Genomic DNA, 22108 nt, shown 5'->3' with positions numbered 1-22108 from the left:
GATAAAATTAATATTAATATTTTTATTAATTGTAATAAAAATAATATTAATTTTGATAAAATCAATATTAATATTTTTCTTAATTGTAATAAAAATAATATTAATTTTTACCCTTCTGATAAAATATTGTATAATCCTTTATTGATTCTCATGTGATTCTCAAATTTTTTCTTTGGTAAATGATTTCATTATGGTCCTAACTATACTAAATGTCCATTTCCTGCTGTAAAAAAAATGTATTAAATTATTATTATTATTATATTTTCATATCTGATGAGACCATTATTGAAAATTATATATTTTATATAATTCACTTTTAATTCGTTTTTTAAAAATATAACTAATGTAAAAAATATCACACTTAATAATAAATAATTTACTTTTATAAAATTCCAATAGAATAAAAATTCACTTTATTTTAGGGAAACTTTTTGTTAAATTAACAAAATTTTTTACTTACCTATTTATTATCATATTTGTCTCAAGAGAACAATTTTGTAAAAATTACTCAATGATATAAAATGTTTACGAATACTGTAGATCAAAATACAAAAAATTGATCTAACATTCAATATATCTTTGACTCATACTTCTGTACGTGCTTTGCACTCAATGACCATTGGTTATGCATTCCAAAGGCTCTAGTCAAGAGCCTAGAGCACAATTGTATAAACACGACGCACACAGGTGTTCTGGACCTTTCTTACTCTTTACCATTTTAGTGTCATCCACGAGATTACCAATTTAACATAGGATAAAATTTGTTAAAATGAATGATTTTATTTTAGGTTTTATAAATAGATACGTGTATAGCTGAAATCGCGTATGATTCTTGCAATTTATCTCAATTTTCTTTTCCGCGAACAAGGATGCTTCGTGTACATATATCCTGGAGAATTATTAATTAGATAAAGTATGATATGTATTAGCAGAGAGGAAATTCCTCTCTGGTATTACAAAATAAAAATTTTATAACCTATATATCAATTAATAACAAAGTAAACAATGATAAATTATTTTCAATTAAAGAAATTTCTCTTTTTATGATAGTTTCGCTATCAATTCTTCAGGACTAAACTACTAATTATTATTTATTTCATTATTATTTTTTACTAATTATTTTATTATTTATTAATAATTATTTATTAATATATATTATAATATATTTATTATATTTATTAATACATAATTATTTATTAATTATTAATAAATAATAAAATTATTCATTATTAATTATTTTATTAATTATTTTAAATTATTAATTTCATCAATTTAACTGTTTGAATACACTAAATTTGCGCGCGCTCGTATGTACAAAAATCGAGCGTTCCTATTGGCGCAATATATCGCGAAGTCGAATCAAGCGTGCCTATTGGTGCAGAATATTGTGAAATGAAATTGAGCTTTCCTATTGGCGCAAATATTGCACGTCAAATCGAGCGTTTCTATTGGCGTGAAATATTGGAAAAGGCAAAGTGTCGTGGGGTGACTTTGTACTCTTGAAAGTCGTGGAGCGAAAATTTGTCCCGTAGAGCGTACCCTGTCATTATTAGTACTTCCATTTCGACTTTATCAGCATTTCTACACTTCTCTCTGCTTCATTTAAATAGTACGTTTTCATTTAATTACTTATTGATTATCATTTTAGTAAAATTAAGTAGTATTCGGGAAATTTTTTTTTCTTTTATCGTTGACTATATTTGAGAATTTACAGTCACCGATAGTTTATATTACCGATCTTTAAGGCAGAATTTGGATTCGATTATCGTCTCATTTCATTATAATTGGTTCCATTTTTGTAAATTACTGATTTATTATACATTTATTCTTGGCTGTATTTCTGATGGCTAGAATTATCGATAATTCACATTACCGGTCCCTGAAGTAGGATTTGAATTCTATTGTTGCTTTATCCTACTATAATTTGTTTTGTTATTGAAAATTATTGGTTTCGTCGTACATTTATTTGAAATTGTTGATTTTCTTTTGTACAGATTATTGGCTGGTCACCTGATTGAAAGAGTAGGGGTTTGCGGCACATACGTCACAGACGATTAATAATCGATGATTCGAACTGGTAGGAAATGAACGCCATAGATGATTAATAACCATTTGATTTCCCATGCAGATTTGGTAAAGGTTGAGTTATTATAATAAAGCAGACACGACAATGTATGTACACGACTATTTTCTTTCTTTATTAGATCAGTGGTAATCAATATTTGCTATATAATTGTTATACGAGTTACAATTGATATATAATGATATTATTCTCTAAAATAATTGCATAATTTCTTGAAGATATTAAGATTTAAAAAGTCACTTTTTAAAAGTATTTCGAACATACAGATTATCATTAATAATCGGATATATTATTAAGTAACTAATGTTTTTATATCAATATATAGCAAATTATACGAATTATTCTGTGTAATAATTTGTTATATTTTCTAGAGCACAATAGCTCTTAATATTTATAAATTCAATTACAATATTTATACGCGAAATTAGAGTCAGTGTGTAAATGGACGCGTTAATAACCATTTTTTTCTTTTTTTTATAGATCTTTGTTTTAAACATTCGCTCTCGGCAGTGGAAACGCAAGTTTCGCAAGAGGATATAGCCTCTCCTGGAATCTCCCCGAGAATGTAAGTATTTCTGTATGTCGGAGATGAAAGGACATAACTCTAACACCGTAATCTAGATTCTATCATAGGCGTAATTAAACAATTGTCGTCTTTCAATCCGATTGTATTTGTTGGAGATTTGTGATAGTGAGCTTGGGCTCGAGGCGACAGCCAGTCGCCGAACGTAGCCGCGGTCACGGGATGAACGCTTTGCCTAACAAAGGTATGGAGTAATTCTATAGCTCTTCTTAAAAGAAGCAAAGATTTGTAGCGGCACGCGACAGTAAATATTCCAACGGTTCCTGTCCCGAGGGCCGTTATAAACACTAAGATCTGGTTACCTAAAGTCCTTCAAACAGACAAACAGTCTTTGTCCCAACTACGGGAAGATAGGCGAGATCTATTTCCTTCAACGAACGGCGTCTCCCACTAGCAACTTTCCCTCGAGGGCGGCTAGCATCTTTTTCTAACCACCGATATGGAGATTGACCAATTAGCAGCAACGTTAATTTCCCTTACTTTCTGAACGAAGACTATCCTCGACGAATCCAAGGATCTCGTGTCCTTAGACACAGCCCATCATAGTTTTCCTCTGCAGCATCATCGCGACGAAAAGTTATTCTCTCGCGAGGTCGTATTAGCGAGTGACTTAGTGTCTGTACGCTCGGTGGATATTCCACGTTTTAACAAAGAGTCCGACTTGGATTTTGTGAACATGTTCATCTATCATCCCGTTGACCGCGGATTCGTTATTGAACCTAGGATCATTGTCATTAGTTTCTCGAGTATCTAATTACCACGGTTACTTGTCCAATTCTATAATAATCGTATTTGCACTAGTCAATGTCTTCTCTATTGCATAACGACAATGTGTAACCCAAACGAAGATTCGTTTCACGCCCCTAACTCTAATTCTAATGTAAACCCGACATGTATTTGTATTTTAATTTATTTTATCATTCGTATTTTGATCAAACTATTATTAATTTCCATTGATGTAAGATGTAAAAGTTATAATATTGAAATACACAATAAAAATGTTTAGCATGCTTCAAAAAAATGATTAGATTCTCATCATTTCTAGGTTAAAAATTGTTATTGTAGTTTTTCAATTGTTATAGTAATTAGAGTTCACTGGCAATTTAGCTTTTTTGTTATTAATAGAGTTCGAAGTTTGCATAGAGTTCCATAGTTCATTATCTGAAATATTTTGGTCGTTCATCAGCTAGTTTTTCAAACAAATTATTAGTATAAAAACGTTATTCACGTATGTACATTATTCATAATAATAATTCATATTTTTTTAAAGGTTTATCACTCTTTCCACTTCTTCCTGTTTCCTAAAGAAGACCTAATGGAGCTTCAAATGTCTGGAATGTAAATAATTTTGTAATAATCTATACTTCATTTAATTCTATTGCTTCTATTTACATTTGCCATTCTTGAATTGAATGAATTTATTGTCTTTAAAAGTTTTACAGAGATTATTAGAGGCTAATTTTCCACTATTTTAAATTTTCCAACTTATTAGCATTATGTTTAAGAACAAATTATAATATTTCGTACCTTGTTACAGCTTTCTTCCATGGGATTGCATGGCTCACCTTGATGATGGTCTTCACAATGACTTTCCCTGAGCTACCAGAGCATCGATGACCCTGTTCTTCGCATCTAATAGCGAGTCGCATGCATTTTTGTTCCTCCGGTTACACGATCATGTCGTAGGACGAAAGGTCCGAATCGACACAGGTGACTGGTTGTATTACGTAGAATTTTTTGCGAGCACAGTAACCGCGGGTATTTATTATACCCGTGCGTAGTAACATTTCCTTTTTCTATGTATTATTTATTAGTTCAGGACAGGTTTTCTTGCACATCGCGTTTTTTAAATATTATGTTGTTATTTCTATACTCAGAGGTAAGATCGGAATAGTTATTATTTTATTGAATGGATAAATCTATCACACCATTCTGAGCCAAAAAAGCCTTTATTGCACGCGCTTACAAAAACTAGGGATAAAAATGTATCGAATTTTATGTGCAAGAAGGCAAATTTTGGAATCAAAGCAACAAGTTTTGAACGCTGTTTTTGCGCTTTCCGAGACGTGCTTTGATGAAGAAATTGCCTGAGGTTGTTTGCATCAACATTTAACTTCGAGTCAATCATTAAATAAATTTCTTATTCATTGTCAATTTGTCTCTTTTGTAATGGAATATCAAGAACTCATAGAGTCAATTATTTGAACGAGCCGTTACATTATATCGATATCATTTGTGCTGTTTTCTATAAATAAATTCAATATTAGTATTTTGGTAATCTATTAAATTAGTGAAGTAGAGTATAGAGTGTTAGTAACTGTGATCAAATTCGAAAGTGCAAAATGAAGAAAGATTAGCCCGTTAGACACAAAATGAATACACTAATATCTTTCTTTTTAGTTAGGATTTTCAGGTTTAACCCTTTCCGTGTCCATTGCCAGGACCTCGCTCACGTGCCCAGGTGCTACTTGAGCGAGAGAAAGGCAAAGGGTACGACGATCATTGATTTTGTAATAATTTGCGAGCGACTGACGATGCGTTAGCGTATCGTACACGACGTACTTTCCACATAGTCTGTGTGGTTAGGCTGTGGAATTGCGTCGTTTTAGTACTTACTCCATTTGTTATAAATTTAAATTATAAAGAATAAATTCACACTTTCGTATCGTTTCAATTACAATCTAACAGAATTATAGATATCGGTATTACTGTTAAGGAAATCAGAGGATTTGGAAATACAAATAACTGACTTTATTTCACACACAACAGCTATACATCTATATTACACTCTGAAGAACGTCTTGCACGCACGCTTGTCGCCAACCGACTCTCTAGAATCTTCTAACGGCAGTGTTTTGTCTCAACTAAGACCTGGACGCCCTCTGACCCTTACACACACACTCTCATGTACAGTGTAAATGTATCACTTCCCTAACAATTACTAATCTTGTTGTTAAATTATAAATAATGCTACCAAATTTCCTACCATCTATAATTTCTGTGAAAAATGGATGCACTCTTTGAAGTATGAATATTTGTAATTAAAAGTGAGATTTATTTTGATCGCGTTACACGCAATGGCCGCTACCATTCGTCGGTCGATTTCACGAAAATGGTACGTAACATTAGAGTGTGCATGGTGTGTGCCAAACTCGGGTGTCGGAGGCGTCCCGGGACGTTCTCTCTAGCGTAGGTCCTTGCACCCGAGTGTTATGTGTGAGAATCGTGGAGCGAATCTGTTGGTGTGCCTGTTTTGTCATTTTTTAAACGTAGGGCTAGGTAGGATAGGTAGTATACTTTCTGGTGTGCCTGTACATTAATTATAAGTAGGTAGGGCCGAGCAGGTTGGCACAGTCTCTGGTCGGGTAGGCGCGTTTTCGCGTGTTCAACCTGTTTCAGGAAATTTCGTTTGAAAAGTCGACGGCGAAGCTGGCCACGAATGAAACATGCCATCCGTCTCTCTGGCTTCGCCCATCGATTTTTACGAACGTTTACGTATTGCTCGAGCATGCACACGCGAACGGACAGCGACCGCTATGATCGTTGTTTATCCATGCGTACTTGGATCAGCTTTCGCGACTTACATTGCATCTTTGTAAGTTATTTTCTTGGTTTGCGATTTAGAAAGTCTCGAGTTTAGATGTAAGTTTCAGCGGGCATCGCGCCCGAAGAAAGAAGAGGCTACGAGCCGAGGAGGCCCGGCAAATTGCCATAGAAGAGGGCAACTACTAATGGCTTTCCATCTTCTGCATCATCCAGACAATGGACAGTCATTCTCGTTACTATTTCGTCACTGTGCTCGCCTTTAGTATCTGTAGTGGTAGTAGTTGTAGTACAATAGTTGTGATTTGTTTATTAGCCGACCTACATGTCGGCCCATCGTCGTGTCGAGTTAATCGCGCTCTTTGTCATTAGCGTTGCGAAGAATGGAAATATCGCGTTATCAGTTAGAGTTGCGAAAAAGTACCGATTTCGGTTTGGATTAGCGTTACGATGATCGCGTTTGCTTTAGCATTGCGAATTATAAGATGTCACGATTCCTCTTAGTATTTTCTATCGTGAGTAATTATTGGAATTTGTCGAAGAGTAGAATTTGTTAATAATTATAAATAATTATTAAAATGACGTTAATTTTAAATCAGTTTCGTGGCGTTGCGATTCGTGGCTATCGCGCTTAGTTGAAATAACTTTTTTTTTTCATTTATAGGTAGTAACTTTAAATTAAACTCGTTTCATCGTGATTGTTTTTTATCATTTTACCGATTAGCGCCCAAATTTCTTCCACTGGGATTGTGGAAATTTCTTATACTTGTCTATATTGGATAGAAAAGTAAATATGAACTTTCCCGTAGAACCGTACAATTAAATAGGTTCTTGTCTATGCTAGTGCGTAACCAAACAGGGCAGGTTCCTACTTTTATAGGTTCTTGTATATGCTAACTTTAGTTCATTTGAGCACTTGGCCGCATGGTGCGGCACCTGTACTGTAAACAACTAGAACTACGTTAGGTCATCCCATAAGTTCGTGCCGACTTTTGTGTATACATTTCATGTGTCGATTTATAAACATACGGCGATAAGGGACCAATGCACTTGAGCTTAGCTGATCGAGAACAGGCTAGAGCAGATTTTCGTGGGTATAAGATCGTAATGTAAAAAATCATGAGTGAAATGCGTATCCATTTTCGACATCTCATGTTATATGAATTTCGGAAAGGAAGTTCTGTAACAATTGCCACGAAAAACATATGTGCTGTTTACGGAGAAAATGCGCTTTCATCTCGCACCTGTAGGAAGTGGTTCCAACGTTTTAGAGCTGGGAATTTCTGTTTAGAAGACGAGGAACGCTCCGGGCGTCCTCCTCAGACAGACGAAGATAAAATTCGGGATCTTGCTGAAAAATCACGAAGTTTGACAGTTCAAGAAATGTCAAATGTTTTGAAAATACCTAAGACAACGATTCATAGGTGTTTAAAAAAAATGGGGATGGTGTCAGAGTTGAACGTTTGGGTGCCCCATGAACTTACGGAACGGAACCGTCTTGAACGAACGACAGCGTGCATGTCATTACTTGCGCGTAATAAACATGAGCCATTCCTTGAACGCCTGGTAACTGGTGATGAAAAGTGGATACTTTACGAAAACCCTGAACGGAAACGTAGCTGGTCCCAACGAAATCAGCCACCTCAACCCTGTGCAAAACCAGGGTTACATCCACGTAAAGTTCTTTTGTGTGTATGGTGGGATTATAAAGGAATACTCTATTTTGAACTTTTATCTAGTGATGATACCATTAATTCAGACAAATATTGTATTCAGTTAGAAAAATTAAGGGAAGCACTAGCTGAAAAACGACCAGGTTTAGTGAATAGGAACAACGTTATCTTCCATTACGACAACGCTAGACCGCATATCGCGAAAAGCGTTACAAAAAAATTGTTTGAATTTAATTGGGAAATTTTACCACATCCCCCGTATTCCCCAGACATTGCCCCATCTGATTACCACCTGTTCAAAGCATTACAACACTTTTTAGTAGGTAAAAAATTTGAAAATATTGACATTCTCAAAAATAGCTTAGAAAATTATTTTAAAGAAAAACAAGAGAACTTTTATCGAGACGGAATAATGGCCCTACCAGAAAAATGGGAAGAAGTTGTACAACGAGAGGGGGATTACATTTTTTCATGAAACTGAAAGGTATGTAAACAATCTTAACATATACAACCGTTCGAAAAACGGCACGAACTTATGGGATAACCTATATTCGTCAATAGTTTTATTTAACCTTGGTTGTCGGTCTATACGATAGTGGTTCGTTCTCTTAGTGTATGTTTATAACCTAAGTTTCACATTTTGTATCTGCGAATATAATATTTGTTGTTAAATTTATATAAGCAACTATTTATCTCCGTAAGATTTGCAAAAATTATAAATATTTGTTTACATACTCTCTTGAATATATTTATATTAAATTTATGACGACTATCAAAGAATGGATTATTAATTACATATTTTAATCTAATATATGTGTAATGTACGAAGTACGAAAATTTTAAGAATTCAAATCGATTGGTAAGTTACTATTGTAAAAAAAGATAGCTACATTTTTATCTTCGGATCACCCATATTAATCATATTATAGATAGATGGTACTTATACAATTAAATATATAATTAAGTATTGTTGTATGTAATATATAGATTAATAATACAGTAGTGTTTATATATATGTGAAATAATATGTGCACATTAACATGTTATTAAAGTGTGGCAAATGTATGCATTGTTTAATAAATTAATAAATATATGTAGTAAATCTAAGAATGTTATACATTTTTATAACTTTTAATACTTTTGGACTAAAATTTCATGTAAATGCATACATTAACTAATTGAAGTACTTTTTTTAGAAAAACTTTTATTAGATTTTGTGCTTTCATGACATATATATGTAATAATTAACAATTTATTTTGTTTTGGCTTATCTAAAGCAGCTTGATAGATTGATTATTTTAATTTAAATTGTTACAGGTTATACTACAAAAATGTACGCGATATATTATATTTCTATTTGTATAATTGTTTGTATGATAATCATTGCAAGAATATATTTTGTAATGTTTCCTACACATAAAACAAGCGGAAGGAAATCAATTCGAAATAAACCAATTAAAACAATGATTGTATTAGGATCTGGAGGACATACAGCAGAAATGATAAGAATACTTAATTATTTAAGCTTTAAAAATTACTCGCCAAGAGTATATGTGTATGCTGATACAGATTCAATGAGCATTGAGAAAGTTAAATATTTAGAAAAGAATAATGTAGATTATAAGATAATTAAAATTCGTAGAAGCAGAGAAATTCATCAGTCATACTACACATCTATTTATAGTACTATTTATGCAACTCTGGAATCAATTCCTTACTTGTGGAGAGAATGTCCAGAGTTACTTCTATGTAATGGTCCAGGAACTTGTGTCCCTTTATGTATAGTAGCATTCTTATTTAAAGTATTTTGTATCGCGCAAACTACTATAATATTTGTTGAAAGTTTTTGCAGAGTCAAAACATTGTCATTAACGGGAAAAATTTTGTATTATATAGCAGATTACCAAATAGTACAGTGGCCATATTTACAAGAACCAGATGACAAAAGTAGTAAAATATTTTATTTCTAAACAAAATAACTTTAATTTATACCTATGATTTATTTTCTAGTTGCATACACCATTTTTAAAAAATGTCTAATTGCACAATTATTGCCAACTTTATATCTTGGAATCTATTAGCTGAAAATATAGAAAATTATTTACCTATTGAAATGAAGATACACTTGTCATCGGTAGAAAGCAATTTAAAAACATCCATTGAAGATAAAATGTAAATAGAAATTTTTATATAATTGTATAAAATAATTATAAAAATAAAAAAAATCAAATTTTACTTCATGATTTTTTATTACGCATACATAATTATAATTACATGAATATATTTAAACTTCACAGAAATAATTTATAATAATACTCTATTTAATACTTAAATTATATTTTTTATTAATTGAAAAATAAAAGGAAACAAGATTAGCATGAGTTAGAAAAACAGAAGCAATGTTTATAACTCTCTTGGAGATCATTTTAAAGTTATCAAATTGAATTAAATCTATACTACATTTTATAGAGACATATATTGTTTATTTATTACAAATGTATTATAGCTATATTATTGTAGCTATATTATAGTAATATAGCTATAATGTGATTTCTAAAAGTAATTTTAAAATAACAAATTTTTATTAATTTAATTACTTCTTTTAAGGCTTCAAATTTCTCTGATAATCAACAGTAATATATAAACATTTATCTAGTATTGTCAATATTATATTCAAAGATAAAATTAATGTAATTTCTCTTTAACTCTGCATGTGTTTCACTAAAAGCATAATTAAATATAATTATATATTATTTTATGTAAATTTAAAGATCTTTAAATGATATTGGGTCCATTTATATTATTTTATGTCACTTATTTAGCTATAATTATGGGATAGTATATACTATAAAATAAGCTGCTATGTGGCTTTATATATTTCAATCGTACTTTTTACATAAAAATGGTAAGAATGACATTTAATCCTTATCTTTTTTATGGAAGGATTCCATCGATAAAATGGATAAAAAATTCGTTAATAGTAGTTGAAGCTTGTATGGATAAAACGTGGGAAGTATTAAATTCTGGTCACTGGCAATTTGTTCCAATTGAATATCGATACTGTTACACATTATGTACTATCTTAAAGGTAATATAACATATTGATCATTCTGTTGAATGTATCTTATACTATATGTTATATCATATTTATGTAAGTGTTTGTAATTTGATACTCTATATCTACAGGCAGTTCTACTGGAGCTTCAGCACAATAATGATACTAAACAATTTACAAAGAATACAATTTTGTTGAGGAACATTATTCAGCAGATTGATAAAGGTATTCTATTAGGGGCACCACTTCCAAATGTAATTGATTTATTACCAAAAGTTGCTTCAATGTTGAATAGTTGTATCAGTAAGTCTTACTTATTATAATACCATATGTGTGTTTATGATAGTGTTAATGTATTGTATGTATCAATAGCTGTTGTACTTTCATGTGATTATTCGTTATCTTCTTCAGCAGAGTCATTGGGAGAGTTAGATGTAGAAGAATTAATTATTGATTCTGAAAGTTTATATAATTTTATATTGCCGGGATTTACTGAAATTGTTCAGTATGTCGAACCTTCGATGGAATTATTTTACACAAAAATATTTATGCCAAAAGTACCAGCAATAATGAAAGGTAACATTTCTTTATCAATCTGTATATTTGAATATGTTCTTGTTATATCATGTCAATTTTAAAACAGGAAAGAAAATTATTTCTAAGCTATTCTAGTGTATATATACAGTTGATATCTTTTTTTTATTAATTTCTATTGTAATTTAATTTGAAATACATGTAATATGTTTTAGGTTGTATCAAACATTGGAAAGCTCTAGAACAGTGGAAAGATCTAAAGTATTTAATTAGCGTAGCTGGAAGTAGAACGGTTCCTATTGAAATTGGTTCACGTTATACCGATGAAAATTGGTCACAGCAACTTCTTAGTTTTTCAGAATTTCTACAAAAATATGTATTAACGAAAGGTGACCAAGTTGGTTACTTAGCTCAACATCAATTATTTGAACAGGTTTTGTTTTTTATCTCTCGATATTTGTTATAGTTTTAATCTTTCTAACGAAAATCTAAATATTAATTATGTCAAAATGATTTTAGATTCCTGAATTGAAAGATGATTTTACAATTCCTGAATATTGTAACTTTACAGACAACGACGATGTGGAACAACCAGATATAAATGCTTGGTTTGGACCTAGCGGAACTGTTTCACCTCTACATTTCGATCCTAAAAATAATCTTTTGTGCCAAGTATGAAAATTAATTGTCATTCTATGATAAGATATAAGTTAAATTATTTGCGAAAAAAAATAATATAATATAGTTTATTGTATATACTAAATCTCAAATTTTTGCTACATAATTTCATTATTTATTATTGAATATTACTGTATATAGAATTTAATTATTGTCATTCCTAATTTTTAACTTCTATTTTGGAGAAGTAAATTATAATCTAATACCTCTGTATTGTTATATTATATAATTATAATCTAATAGCTTTGTATTAGATTAGTATATAATTTAGTATATTAATTTATAGTGTTGGCTTTTTACTAAATTTTAGATATTTGGACATAAACGGGTCATTTTATATCACCCAAATGATTCATCTAATTTGTATCCATATGATACAAGATTATTGAATAACACTGCACAAGTTGATCCTTTGAATCCAAATTATGAGAAATGGCCTAATTTTAGCAAAGCTAAAGGTTTGATGACCTATTTGAGACCTGGAGAAATACTTTACATTCCTCCAAAATGGTGGCATCATGTAACTTCTTTGACTCCAAGCTTTTCGATTAGTTTTTGGTGGAGTTAAGTACGAAAGAATATATTTATAAATTATTAACGTGCTTGTAATGCTCTCCATGTACAATGATTTACTATAGTATTTGAAAGTTTTAATAAATACAGTATATATGTATGTTAAATTGAAGTTTTTTAAATAACAGAAGATAGAAGGTAAATGGGATAAATATTAACATTAAGTAGATAAAAGAAAATATATATTTTCAATACATATATATATTTATTTATGATCATAAAAATAATTTATACGGTAGATAAAAACTAATTAAGAAAGGCAACGAGAGAAATGGGAATAAAAGGAATATTGTCTAATACACGCGTAAATATGAGAAATTATGGGGGCATAGTGAAAAAAGAAATACATGAAATTATTCCCTCGAATCTTACACAAATTTTCAATTAATATTTGATAAAATTGATTGAATAATAAGAAGAAAGAGATGGAATGAATAAAAATGACTAAGATAATAAGTAAGTAATAAACAAGAAATCAATACAAAGAAGATGAAAAGAAAAGAAATGTTTGTCAACTTAAAAAAGATGAATTATATTGGTATTCTGTATATTTGTTATTGCTTGATTGGTTGACAGTACGTAAAATAAGGGCAAAGTCCTGGATCTACTACGGATATAAAGTGTTAGATGAAATTTACTTTAAATGTATTACAGGACAAATAATTATTTTAATTTTATGTTAGATCGCTCACATGACGAAGGAAAGGACAGAAAATTTGAGAATAAAGATGAAAACAATATAAACACGGATATTCAAATTTTAATACAAAAATATAAATGAAGAAGAATAAAAATCGTACATCAAAAAAATGGATTAACAATATTTTGTATAATTTTCTTCTAACGAAATGTATTAAAAATTGATAATCCTTATATCTTTTTACTACTTTGTCGTAAATAACTCCTAATCCATGAATTATTACTGTATAAAAATTTTACGTTTATTACGTTTTATACATACTTATATAACTATGTATAAAATAAAAAGATATTTAATTTTTTATAATTATTTTGTTATTTGCTATTAATATAAATAATGTACTTATCATTATGATTTCTATTTCAATAATATTACATTTTTTCTTATTCTTTCTAATGGTGGTAATAAAATAACATCGAATTGTTGAATGTAAATTAAACTTTTTAAAGGCTTATTCTAAAAAAATAATCGGAGATAATTTTGATATAAGGAAGGCATGCATGCCTATCCATCAATTTGATTTAGTAGCAATAACGATACAAAACAAGCACCTTAGGACTATTACAATTGATAAAATAAGTCAATTATGCATAATTTTCTTAACGTCGACGAAAAAAGGAAATGGAGCTTTTTAATTCAGCTATTTTTTATTTTGCACGCCAGAAAATAATATTATTACGTTAAAGTAACGATTAGTAAAACGGAATAGCGCTAAATATGTTTCATTGGTTTAAATAAAATATGTATATGCAAATCATTGAAGCAGATGCACCACAAAGGCGTTCATGAGAATAAAACGGAATGCTATAAATACCCTCTGACCTACGTTTTCAGTATAGAGTGTAGAAAATATACGTATACGTAAAGTCTGTCAAACGAAATACACAGTTTATTATTTGGGAATGACGACAGAGGAGGCATTTCCACCGATCATTAAGTTCCAGGTAAAAATGTGTGAAAATAACATATGTCAAAGGATGTGCAACATATTTGTGCTAAAGCTTGTACCACAATGTATATGACGCATTTAAAAAATTTCTTTCCTCTTTTCAGTGCACATCGAGCTAAATATATTTCCGGGCTTTCGAAACAAATATTACAGTAATAACATCCCATGAATAATAATTGCAGCATACTATTTCTTGATAGAATTTTGATTCTCATACCCATATCAAAAAGATATCGACTGCCTTGTTATTCTCATTACATCCATATTTACGTTGTAATATTGGCGAAAATCCAGTGTTTAAGAAGGTGAAAGATATTTTTAGAAAATTCATATAATTACCGTATTGTTAGTTCACGAAACGAAATGTGTTAGTTATGACGAAGTAGGAAGTCGAAGCAGTTTAGATTTACATACCTAAATACTACAAACTTTACATCATTTTTTAACATAAAGTATATATAAGAATACAATTTTTTATAATCATATCACAAACTTTAATTTGAAAACAGAGACGTTATTAATATTTAAAGACATGTAAGTGACATTCAAGTATTTCGATTTTATTAAACGTATTCCTTTTGTCAAAATAAATAGGTTCTCAACATCTATTTTCTGACTTAATCAACAACAAAGACAGTGTAAAACATGTACAAAGTAAAATGATGATTTCTCATATTCTAACAGACGCAGTATTCGTGATTTCAAAGCTTTTTGTTTTTTTTACTTATGATACATATTCTTTTGTTTTCTAAGATATAATAATATTATTTTATAAAATGTAATAATACTAATAAACGATTACTTATTTACTACATTTTATAATTCTCTTTAACCCGCCACAATTCAATTTTCATTATATCTGCAATCTGTGTACGTTTTTTTCTACAATGTAAAATGCAGGTGATTATGTTTCGAAATTAAACGTAACGATAGGTAAATAACATGTTGTTGGTTGTAGAGAATTTTATATAATTTGGAAATGTAAGATTATTATCGAGTCAGCTAACGCTCGTACAATTAAAATAATAATAAGCAGTTTGGAATGACGTTTAAAAATATTAGTAATCTCGATATATAAATATTAGTAAATTATGCGTCATAGAATATATTATTCTATTCATCGTGTGCATAAATGCAAGTGCAGGAAATGCATATATTAATGGAGGAATTAAATGGGTTAAATACTGGATTTTTTGAAGAAAATTTCAAGTTTTAGAATATCGATGGAATATTATTTTTAAAAGTTGTATGATTATTTAATATGTCATATTGATCGTAAGCTTTCCATTGACTTTACTTAACTTACTTTTACTACATTTACTACATATCATAAAACAACGAGAAAGTTGGTTAATAGTCGTTTTTGAATTCGTTCGACTATGGCACATGCGTAGAATCTCTCGAACGTATTATGTATTGTGTTTTCATTGCTATACTTTCCTATATATATATATATATATATATATATATATATATATATAGTACATGTACCGCATAAAAAGAAATAACCTATCTTTATCTTTTATTTCTTTCTTAGAACGTAAGTTGATCAAATTATCGCGAATGACTAATTTGCAATTTGATATCATAAGGTATTTACCTAAATGTAAGTAGACTTGTTCGAAGATAAAACAATATAGAACCAGCTGTTACAAATATCGCTATGTTCCATTGAATTTTTGTTGTTGATGTAATAAGAAATTGTATCCCACGATACATCGATGTATGTAATATCGATGGTAATATTTGTTCGGCCGATATTCGCATGTTGAGAAACCTGGTTAATTTTCCTAGGCTGTCATACCCCTAGAGGGAGAGAGAGAGAGGGAGAGAGAGAGAGAGAAGGGAAGAGAAAGTATGCGTATGCGTAGGTGTGTGATCAGATTTGATAAGCGCGTGCGCATAGTGTCGGGAACCGATACACCGCATGAGTTGGTGGGAGAAAAACAAGGACAGGGATAAGAAGGGGTGAGAAAGGCAACGATGCAACCCCTGTTTTTCCCGTAATCGTTGCCGCTCGATTCTGCGCCTTAGTTTCGTATGCGGGGCGGCTCCTATATTCCTATTCATCTATCGCCGCGTTACCTCAGGAGTGCATGAATGGTGATTTAACGCGTGCCTAGAAAAAGAACCTTCGTGTTCGGCAGTTGCTGGACGAGTGAAAGAATCAGGAGGATAGTGCCTAGTCTCTTATAAAGCACGATGGTTACGGATAGTACGAGTCAGGTATGGTTCTATATATTTTGCGTAGCGAGAGGCGCCGGAATGTCGCCGGTATTTTTTCCACCCCCGACTGATCGAAGGGTGTGAACGTTGACCGATAATATCGAAATTATTCGATTTCCTTCGTTGCTAGAAAATAGTCACATCGACTTTCTGAACGCCGTTTTCCCTTACTTCGTGAATTTCCTTCGCCCCGGCATTAAATGTACCGAAACGAGCGGAACTTTAAAATTCTGCCTGATAACCATAGATAAAGCAAAAGGCAGTCGTGAGAGGGGATGATGTAAGCAAGATATACATACGTACATACGATAAAGGTAGACGTTTTATAAGCCGGTTGTTGCCGTGCGGTTACCACTTTGCACATATTAATTTAGAAATAATCAAAGCAACGTAACTTGCTATAAACGTTCTAGCAGACAAAATTTATCAAGCGGAATACGTCGAAGTTGTTGGTAGGATAAAGGTCATGGTCAAATCATAGCGTATAATGTAACCAATTGCATTACTTGGATCGAGTACTTGAATCAAAAGTAATACCACTTCTATGTTTCAAAATGAAGAAGACGGATAAAAGTTGCATGATAATATCAATCTATTCAAAGTTTCTCAATTATTTGTCACCTGAATATATCTATTATCGTATTTTGTAAACGTTAAATCTGAAATTAATTTTATTGCTAATATAAGCGATTCGTATGTGAATTTTATATCATAGTAATGAAATCATTTCGATTTTAATATGACAACATCCGTATCATTTCTGTGGATAGAGCTTTTTTTTCACATGAAAGTATATTTTTATACCGCATAATTTATTTATTCATATTGTTTATCGTTTATCGTTAATTTATGTAACTCGTTTAAACGCTTTGTCAAGCTGTTTCTTAAGCAATTGGTAATGTACGCAGTAGGACAAAGTATCCTAATATCGAATTGTATTATACAATTGGTACTTGTACTATAAGTATTAATTTTGCTGCATTGACCAAAGGTTAACTAACCACTGGTCATTTTAATACTCTTTGATCTCAAACGAAGCAACTTTTTCTTTTGACTATCTCCTCTATCGTCTGTAATTTAATTCTTCAGAAACTGAGCGTTATTTATTTATCTAAACGAACCTGCTTTGCATATTTTTCAAATAGAATTAAACTGCTTAATCTTGGTGCTCTTTCTGTGATTGGTCCCATGAACGTAAATGCATACATTTATAAAGCTATGTAATTTTTTAAATTATAACATAGATCGCGTAAAAAATTGGTTGAAGTTAATTATATTAATTAGAAAAGCTTCTTTTTATACATTTATTTAGGTATTTTAAATACAATTTCTTTATTTATTCAGTTTTATTTTTCCCATCTTCTTACTTCTCATTTAAATACAAATTACTACTACGAACTACTATGAAATTTCATATACCCTTGTTAAATATTATACAAGGATCAAATTTTTATTTTGCAGCTGGTCCACAAGCTAAAAATATTTAAGAAACGTTCCATTTCGCAATACCGCTGCTACGTTCAGTTACAAAGTCGTATAATATTTAATAAACATATTTACATTTGAGAACTTCAAAATATGTTTCTAACGATTACTTTATGTTATTGCAAAAAAGTGATTAATCATGAAACGTGTAAACACACTAATATCCAGGTGGAAATTATCGATAACTATTCTAACTTATTATTGAACATTTTCTATCATAGAATTCTTGCTGTTGAATGAATTTTTCTTCAAGGATCCTTTTACGTAAATTTGATATATTTAGGACGATTAATACTAATCTTGAAGCAAGTGAAAGGGAAATAATCGACATTACGATTGGTAATCGTAATTGCGATTATAGAATTTATAGATTAATCGAATAAAATAAATATTAATATGTGTGTGTTTCTCTGGTTTAGGCTGACGACACGACAGCATTTCTTCGTGCTGCTCGGTCCGGAAACCTTGAAAAAGTGATCGAATTCCTCGATACCGATTTAGATATTAATACAGCTAATTCGGTAAGTATCGAGCTAATCTATAAATCGTTCTAATTAGCCCATGTTACGTACGGATTCATTAGATGGTATTATATCGGTTTTATATTAAATCGAAAAACTTCATGTTACGTGTCGCATTTCAGAACGGTTTAAACGCTTTACATTTAGCATCGAAAGATGGCCATGTTGAAATAGTAACAGAATTATTAAAAAGAGGCGCTAAAGTGGACGCAGCTACAAAAAAGGGGAACACTGCGTTGCACATAGCTTCATTGGGTAAATATAATTGTTTATTACTAATTCACCATAAATATATCTATATTACTGAATAAAATTTGTAACATGTTTTTAGCCGGCCAAGTGGAAATAGTAAATATTCTTATTCAGTATGGTGCTGCAGTTAACATTCAATCTCAAAATGGTTTTACACCTTTATACATGGCCGCTCAAGAAAATCACGATCAAGTGGTTAAATTATTGCTCGGCAATGGAGCCAATCAGAGTCTTGCTACAGAGGTGAATATCATCTAAAACTTTGCATGCCAATATTTAAAAATTGCATTCCGCCATTCAGATGTATTTGCGCTTACTTGTTTCTCGGTTCGAATGACTCTATCTATATTCATGAAATGTTTTATGTATCTCGTAATTGGAATGGTGAAAGATAAAAGTAATTTTTCAGGATGGATTTACACCTCTGGCAGTAGCGATGCAACAAGGACACGATAAAGTCGTCAGCGTTCTTTTAGAAAATGATTCTAAAGGAAAAGTTAGACTACCGGCACTTCATATCGCGGCCAAGAAAGATGATTGCAAAGCTGCGGATCTGTTGTTACAGGTGAACAACGATACAAGTAGCTGATCGTTATTGGAATCGTTATATTTCCTATTCAAACTATCACGATTGTTTTATATCGTCTTTTAACGTTGACGTATTAAAGATGATTAATTTTTCATTTCGTTTTTCAGAATGATCACAAACCCGATGTTACATCAAAAAGTGGTTTTACACCTTTGCATATCGCCGCCCATTACGGAAACGAAGAGATAGCACGTTTATTAATAAAGCGTGGAGCTGATGTTAATTATTTGGCAAAGGTGCGAATACATCGACATCGACGAGAGTAGTTATAAGCCTGTACTGATATTTTTCATTTCTTTTATCAGCATAATATAAGCCCTTTACATGTAGCGGCGAAGTGGGGTAAAAACAACATGGTTAAAGTATTATTAGAAAATTCTGCGCAAATCGATGCTAAAACTAGGGATGGTTTAACACCGCTTCATTGTGCAGCAAGATCTGGTCATGAACAAGTGATTACCACACTTCTTGAACATTCTGCACCAATTAGTGCACGAACGAAAGTACGTAAACGACGTTAACCGCTCATTGTATCAACAATTTTATCGGCGAATACGTTTGAAAGATATACGTACATGTAAATTAATCGACATTTCGACTTTATCGATGAACATGTCAATTCATTTCACACGCGTTTCACAGAATGGACTTGCACCGTTACACATGGCATCGCAAGGGGATCATGTGGATGCAGCAAGAGTATTATTGTATCACCGAGCGCCAGTGGACGAAGTTACGATCGATTATTTAACGTCTCTTCATGTTGCCGCGCACTGCGGCCACGTTAGAGTCGCAAAACTACTTTTGGATCGCAAAGCTGATCCAAATGCACGCGCTTTAAATGGCTTCACACCATTGCATATTGCTTGCAAGAAAAATCGAATAAAAGTTGTCGAACTCTTATTAAAACACGGAGCATCGATCGAATCTACTACCGAGGTAATTACTGTATAACGATTTTCCCCATAATTACACGTTAATTATTGCTTGTAAATCATATTCACTTGCAAAAAATAATTTCTTTCGTTCAAGTTTATTTTCTCTCTTTTTTTAAGTTATTCACCTGTTCATCGTTAATTTTCATTCTGAGTTAGTCATTTAAACGACTTAGACTTTAGAATATAATTTGGTAAAAGATGGTCGAAATGATATATTTTACTATATAAAGACAAAGTACTTACATTTCTGCCGTTTGTACTCAAATCTTGGAAATGAAAAATGTTGCATCGTTTTTTCTATCAGATTATTTTACCTTTTTCGATTACCTTTACCCGAGGATCGATAACTGTCCCTTTTAACTATTTTATCGTCGTGTTTCTCCACGTAAGAGTCGTGCGTTTATAAGAAAAATTAATTTTAATTAAATTAACGCGATTCGCAAGAAATAGATACGTTTTGAAATTGGCCAATTGTTAAGAAGATATTTAAAATTTCTCATCTTTTTAGCGTTTGACTCAAGAACTAAGTAAAAAATGCTCGTCAGTTACTCCGCTACGCTATTTATAAATGTATGTCTATAATTAAGATAATGAGAAAGAAACGCGTTAGAAAGGGAAATACATCAGGTTTGTTTGTTATAGAACGCTTTATAGTTCCTTGGTTACGAAAAGACTGGTTAACGGCTATTAATACTATCATGATCAATACAGATGATCATTTCTATGTATTCTATGTATGTTGATAAATATACTCCGAAGAAGAAAGTATTGGTACGAAAGTCATGGAGTCATAGTAGCAAAATGTTAATAGAAAATACATATATTTTACAGTCTGGACTGACTCCATTACATGTGGCCAGTTTTATGGGATGTATGAATATCGTGATATTTCTACTGCAACACGAAGCCAATCCTGATGTGCCAACTGTTAGGGGTGAAACACCTCTACATCTGGCAGCTAGAGCTAATCAGACAGACATTATTCGAATTTTATTACGAAATGGAGCCAAAGTTGATGCTCGTGCAAGGGTAAGTAAACAAAGAATCTTGCTTGAAAACCATATTTCCGGACGTGATCAGGTTTCCTTGATATTTTGGCAAAAATTGCACTTTGTAACAAAACGATACATATAAATGGTCACATGCGCATTCGTTGTTGTTAAATGTCTCGCACATTCCATTAACCAGTCTCATTATGTTTTCTATGTTTATATCATTATCGTTATTATGCTTATCCTTTATAATACATACGCATTACGCCGTTAATTTATTATAAAAGTTATTAGTACTGATTATAAGCTATAATGATTGTACATCTGTATACGATATATATGTATGTATATATATATATGTATGTGTGTTCCGATTTTTTAGGAACAACAAACACCTCTTCATATTGCGTCGCGATTAAGAAATATCGATATTGTTATGTTACTTCTGCAACATGGTGCAGCAGTTGATACTACCACAAAAGATATGTACACAGCGTTGCATATCGCGGCAAAGGAAGGCCAGGAGGAGGTAATGTACAAAGAAATTTCAAAGATAGCGGATTACATCGGTACACAAAGTAGATTATATTTATTTTGGACAAGATATCGTGAATACTTTATATAGGTTCTGTAATAAAAATAATTTCTTATTTTCCGTTGTTATATGCAGATTTTTCTCTTTATCATTTACATTTCATTTCATATTCTGTTAATTAAGTTTTGTTTACACTTGT

The 22108-nt window shown here is 31.3% G+C and overlaps 3 protein-coding genes and 1 long non-coding RNA gene across 12 annotated transcripts in view; all 4 read left to right on the top strand.

Moving 5' to 3' along the window:
- The first annotated feature begins 1467 nt into the window (after window positions 1–1467).
- LOC138181853 (uncharacterized) lies at window positions 1468–2312 on the top strand. The gene is made up of 3 exons (XR_011173620.1): window positions 1468–1609; window positions 1715–1884; window positions 1995–2312. It is a non-coding gene; the product is annotated as an uncharacterized LOC138181853 (long non-coding RNA).
- Window positions 2313–2442: 130 nt separating this feature from the next.
- Alg14 (ALG14, UDP-N-acetylglucosaminyltransferase subunit) lies at window positions 2443–9852 on the top strand. Of its 2 annotated transcripts, none has more exons than XM_069117233.1 (4): window positions 2443–2648; window positions 3937–4004; window positions 4204–4360; window positions 9200–9852. In XM_069117233.1, exon 4 carries the CDS (start codon window positions 9214–9216, stop codon window positions 9850–9852), a length of 639 nt encoding a protein of 212 aa, XP_068973334.1. In that variant the 5' UTR covers window positions 2443–2648; window positions 3937–4004; window positions 4204–4360; window positions 9200–9213. The 2 variants fall into 2 exon arrangements, with proteins under 2 accessions (XP_068973334.1, XP_068973333.1); XM_069117232.1 differs by having other exon boundaries at window positions 4204–4376.
- Window positions 9853–9914: 62 nt separating this feature from the next.
- Window positions 9915–13207, top strand: LOC138181872 (bifunctional peptidase and arginyl-hydroxylase JMJD5). 2 transcript variants are annotated; one of them, XM_069117229.1, is made up of 7 exons: window positions 9915–10054; window positions 10826–10970; window positions 11069–11240; window positions 11352–11513; window positions 11687–11904; window positions 11991–12143; window positions 12460–13207. In XM_069117229.1, the coding sequence occupies exons 1-7, from the start codon at window positions 9915–9917 to the stop codon at window positions 12715–12717; spliced, it is 1248 nt and encodes a 415-aa protein (XP_068973330.1). In that variant the 3' UTR covers window positions 12718–13207. The 2 variants fall into 2 exon arrangements, with proteins under 2 accessions (XP_068973330.1, XP_068973329.1); XM_069117228.1 differs by having other exon boundaries at window positions 11349–11513.
- Window positions 13208–13213: 6 nt separating this feature from the next.
- LOC138181867 (ankyrin-2) overlaps window positions 13214–22108 on the top strand; it is a 34771-nt gene continuing 25876 nt past the window's right edge. For 5 of the 7 annotated variants that reach the window (XM_069117220.1, XM_069117217.1, XM_069117219.1 and 2 more), the window contains exons 1-10: window positions 13350–14366; window positions 18502–18603; window positions 18726–18858; window positions 18935–19098; window positions 19265–19420; window positions 19552–19680; window positions 19750–19947; window positions 20087–20383; window positions 21214–21411; window positions 21757–21903. In XM_069117220.1, coding sequence (XP_068973321.1) covers window positions 14325–14366; window positions 18502–18603; window positions 18726–18858; window positions 18935–19098; window positions 19265–19420; window positions 19552–19680; window positions 19750–19947; window positions 20087–20383; window positions 21214–21411; window positions 21757–21903 — 1566 coding nt within the window. In that variant the 5' untranslated portion in view covers window positions 13350–14324. Of the gene's footprint in view, window positions 13313–13349; window positions 14367–16436; window positions 16598–18501; window positions 18604–18725; window positions 18859–18934; window positions 19099–19264; window positions 19421–19551; window positions 19681–19749; window positions 19948–20086; window positions 20384–21213; window positions 21412–21756; window positions 21904–22108 lie in introns of those variants that run through there. The other 2 variants (XM_069117213.1, XM_069117215.1) reach the window with 2 other exon arrangements.

The sequence above is a fragment of the Bombus flavifrons genome, chromosome 7 (assembly GCF_040668555.2).
Source record: "Bombus flavifrons isolate JBK064 chromosome 7, iyBomFlav1_principal, whole genome shotgun sequence".
Taxonomy (NCBI): domain Eukaryota; kingdom Metazoa; phylum Arthropoda; class Insecta; order Hymenoptera; family Apidae; genus Bombus; species Bombus flavifrons.
Note: the sequence above shows the minus strand (reverse complement) of the source record. Positions and strands in the feature narration are given on the sequence as shown.

Excerpts from the sequence above, each read along its gene's own strand:
- Alg14 (XM_069117232.1), top strand. The coding sequence starts at position 4,280 with ATGACCCTGTTCTTCGCATCTAATAGCGAGTCGCATGCATTTTTGTTC. Across the intron at positions 4,377-9,199 it reads AAAGGTCCGAATCGACACAG|GTTATACTACAAAAATGTAC; the intron begins GTGACTGGTTGT and ends AAATTGTTACAG.
- LOC138181872 (XM_069117228.1), top strand. The coding sequence starts at position 9,915 with ATGTCTAATTGCACAATTATTGCCAACTTTATATCTTGGAATCTATTA. Across the intron at positions 10,055-10,825 it reads ACATCCATTGAAGATAAAAT|GATTCCATCGATAAAATGGA; the intron begins GTAAATAGAAAT and ends TTTTTATGGAAG. Across the intron at positions 10,971-11,068 it reads CATTATGTACTATCTTAAAG|GCAGTTCTACTGGAGCTTCA; the intron begins GTAATATAACAT and ends CTATATCTACAG.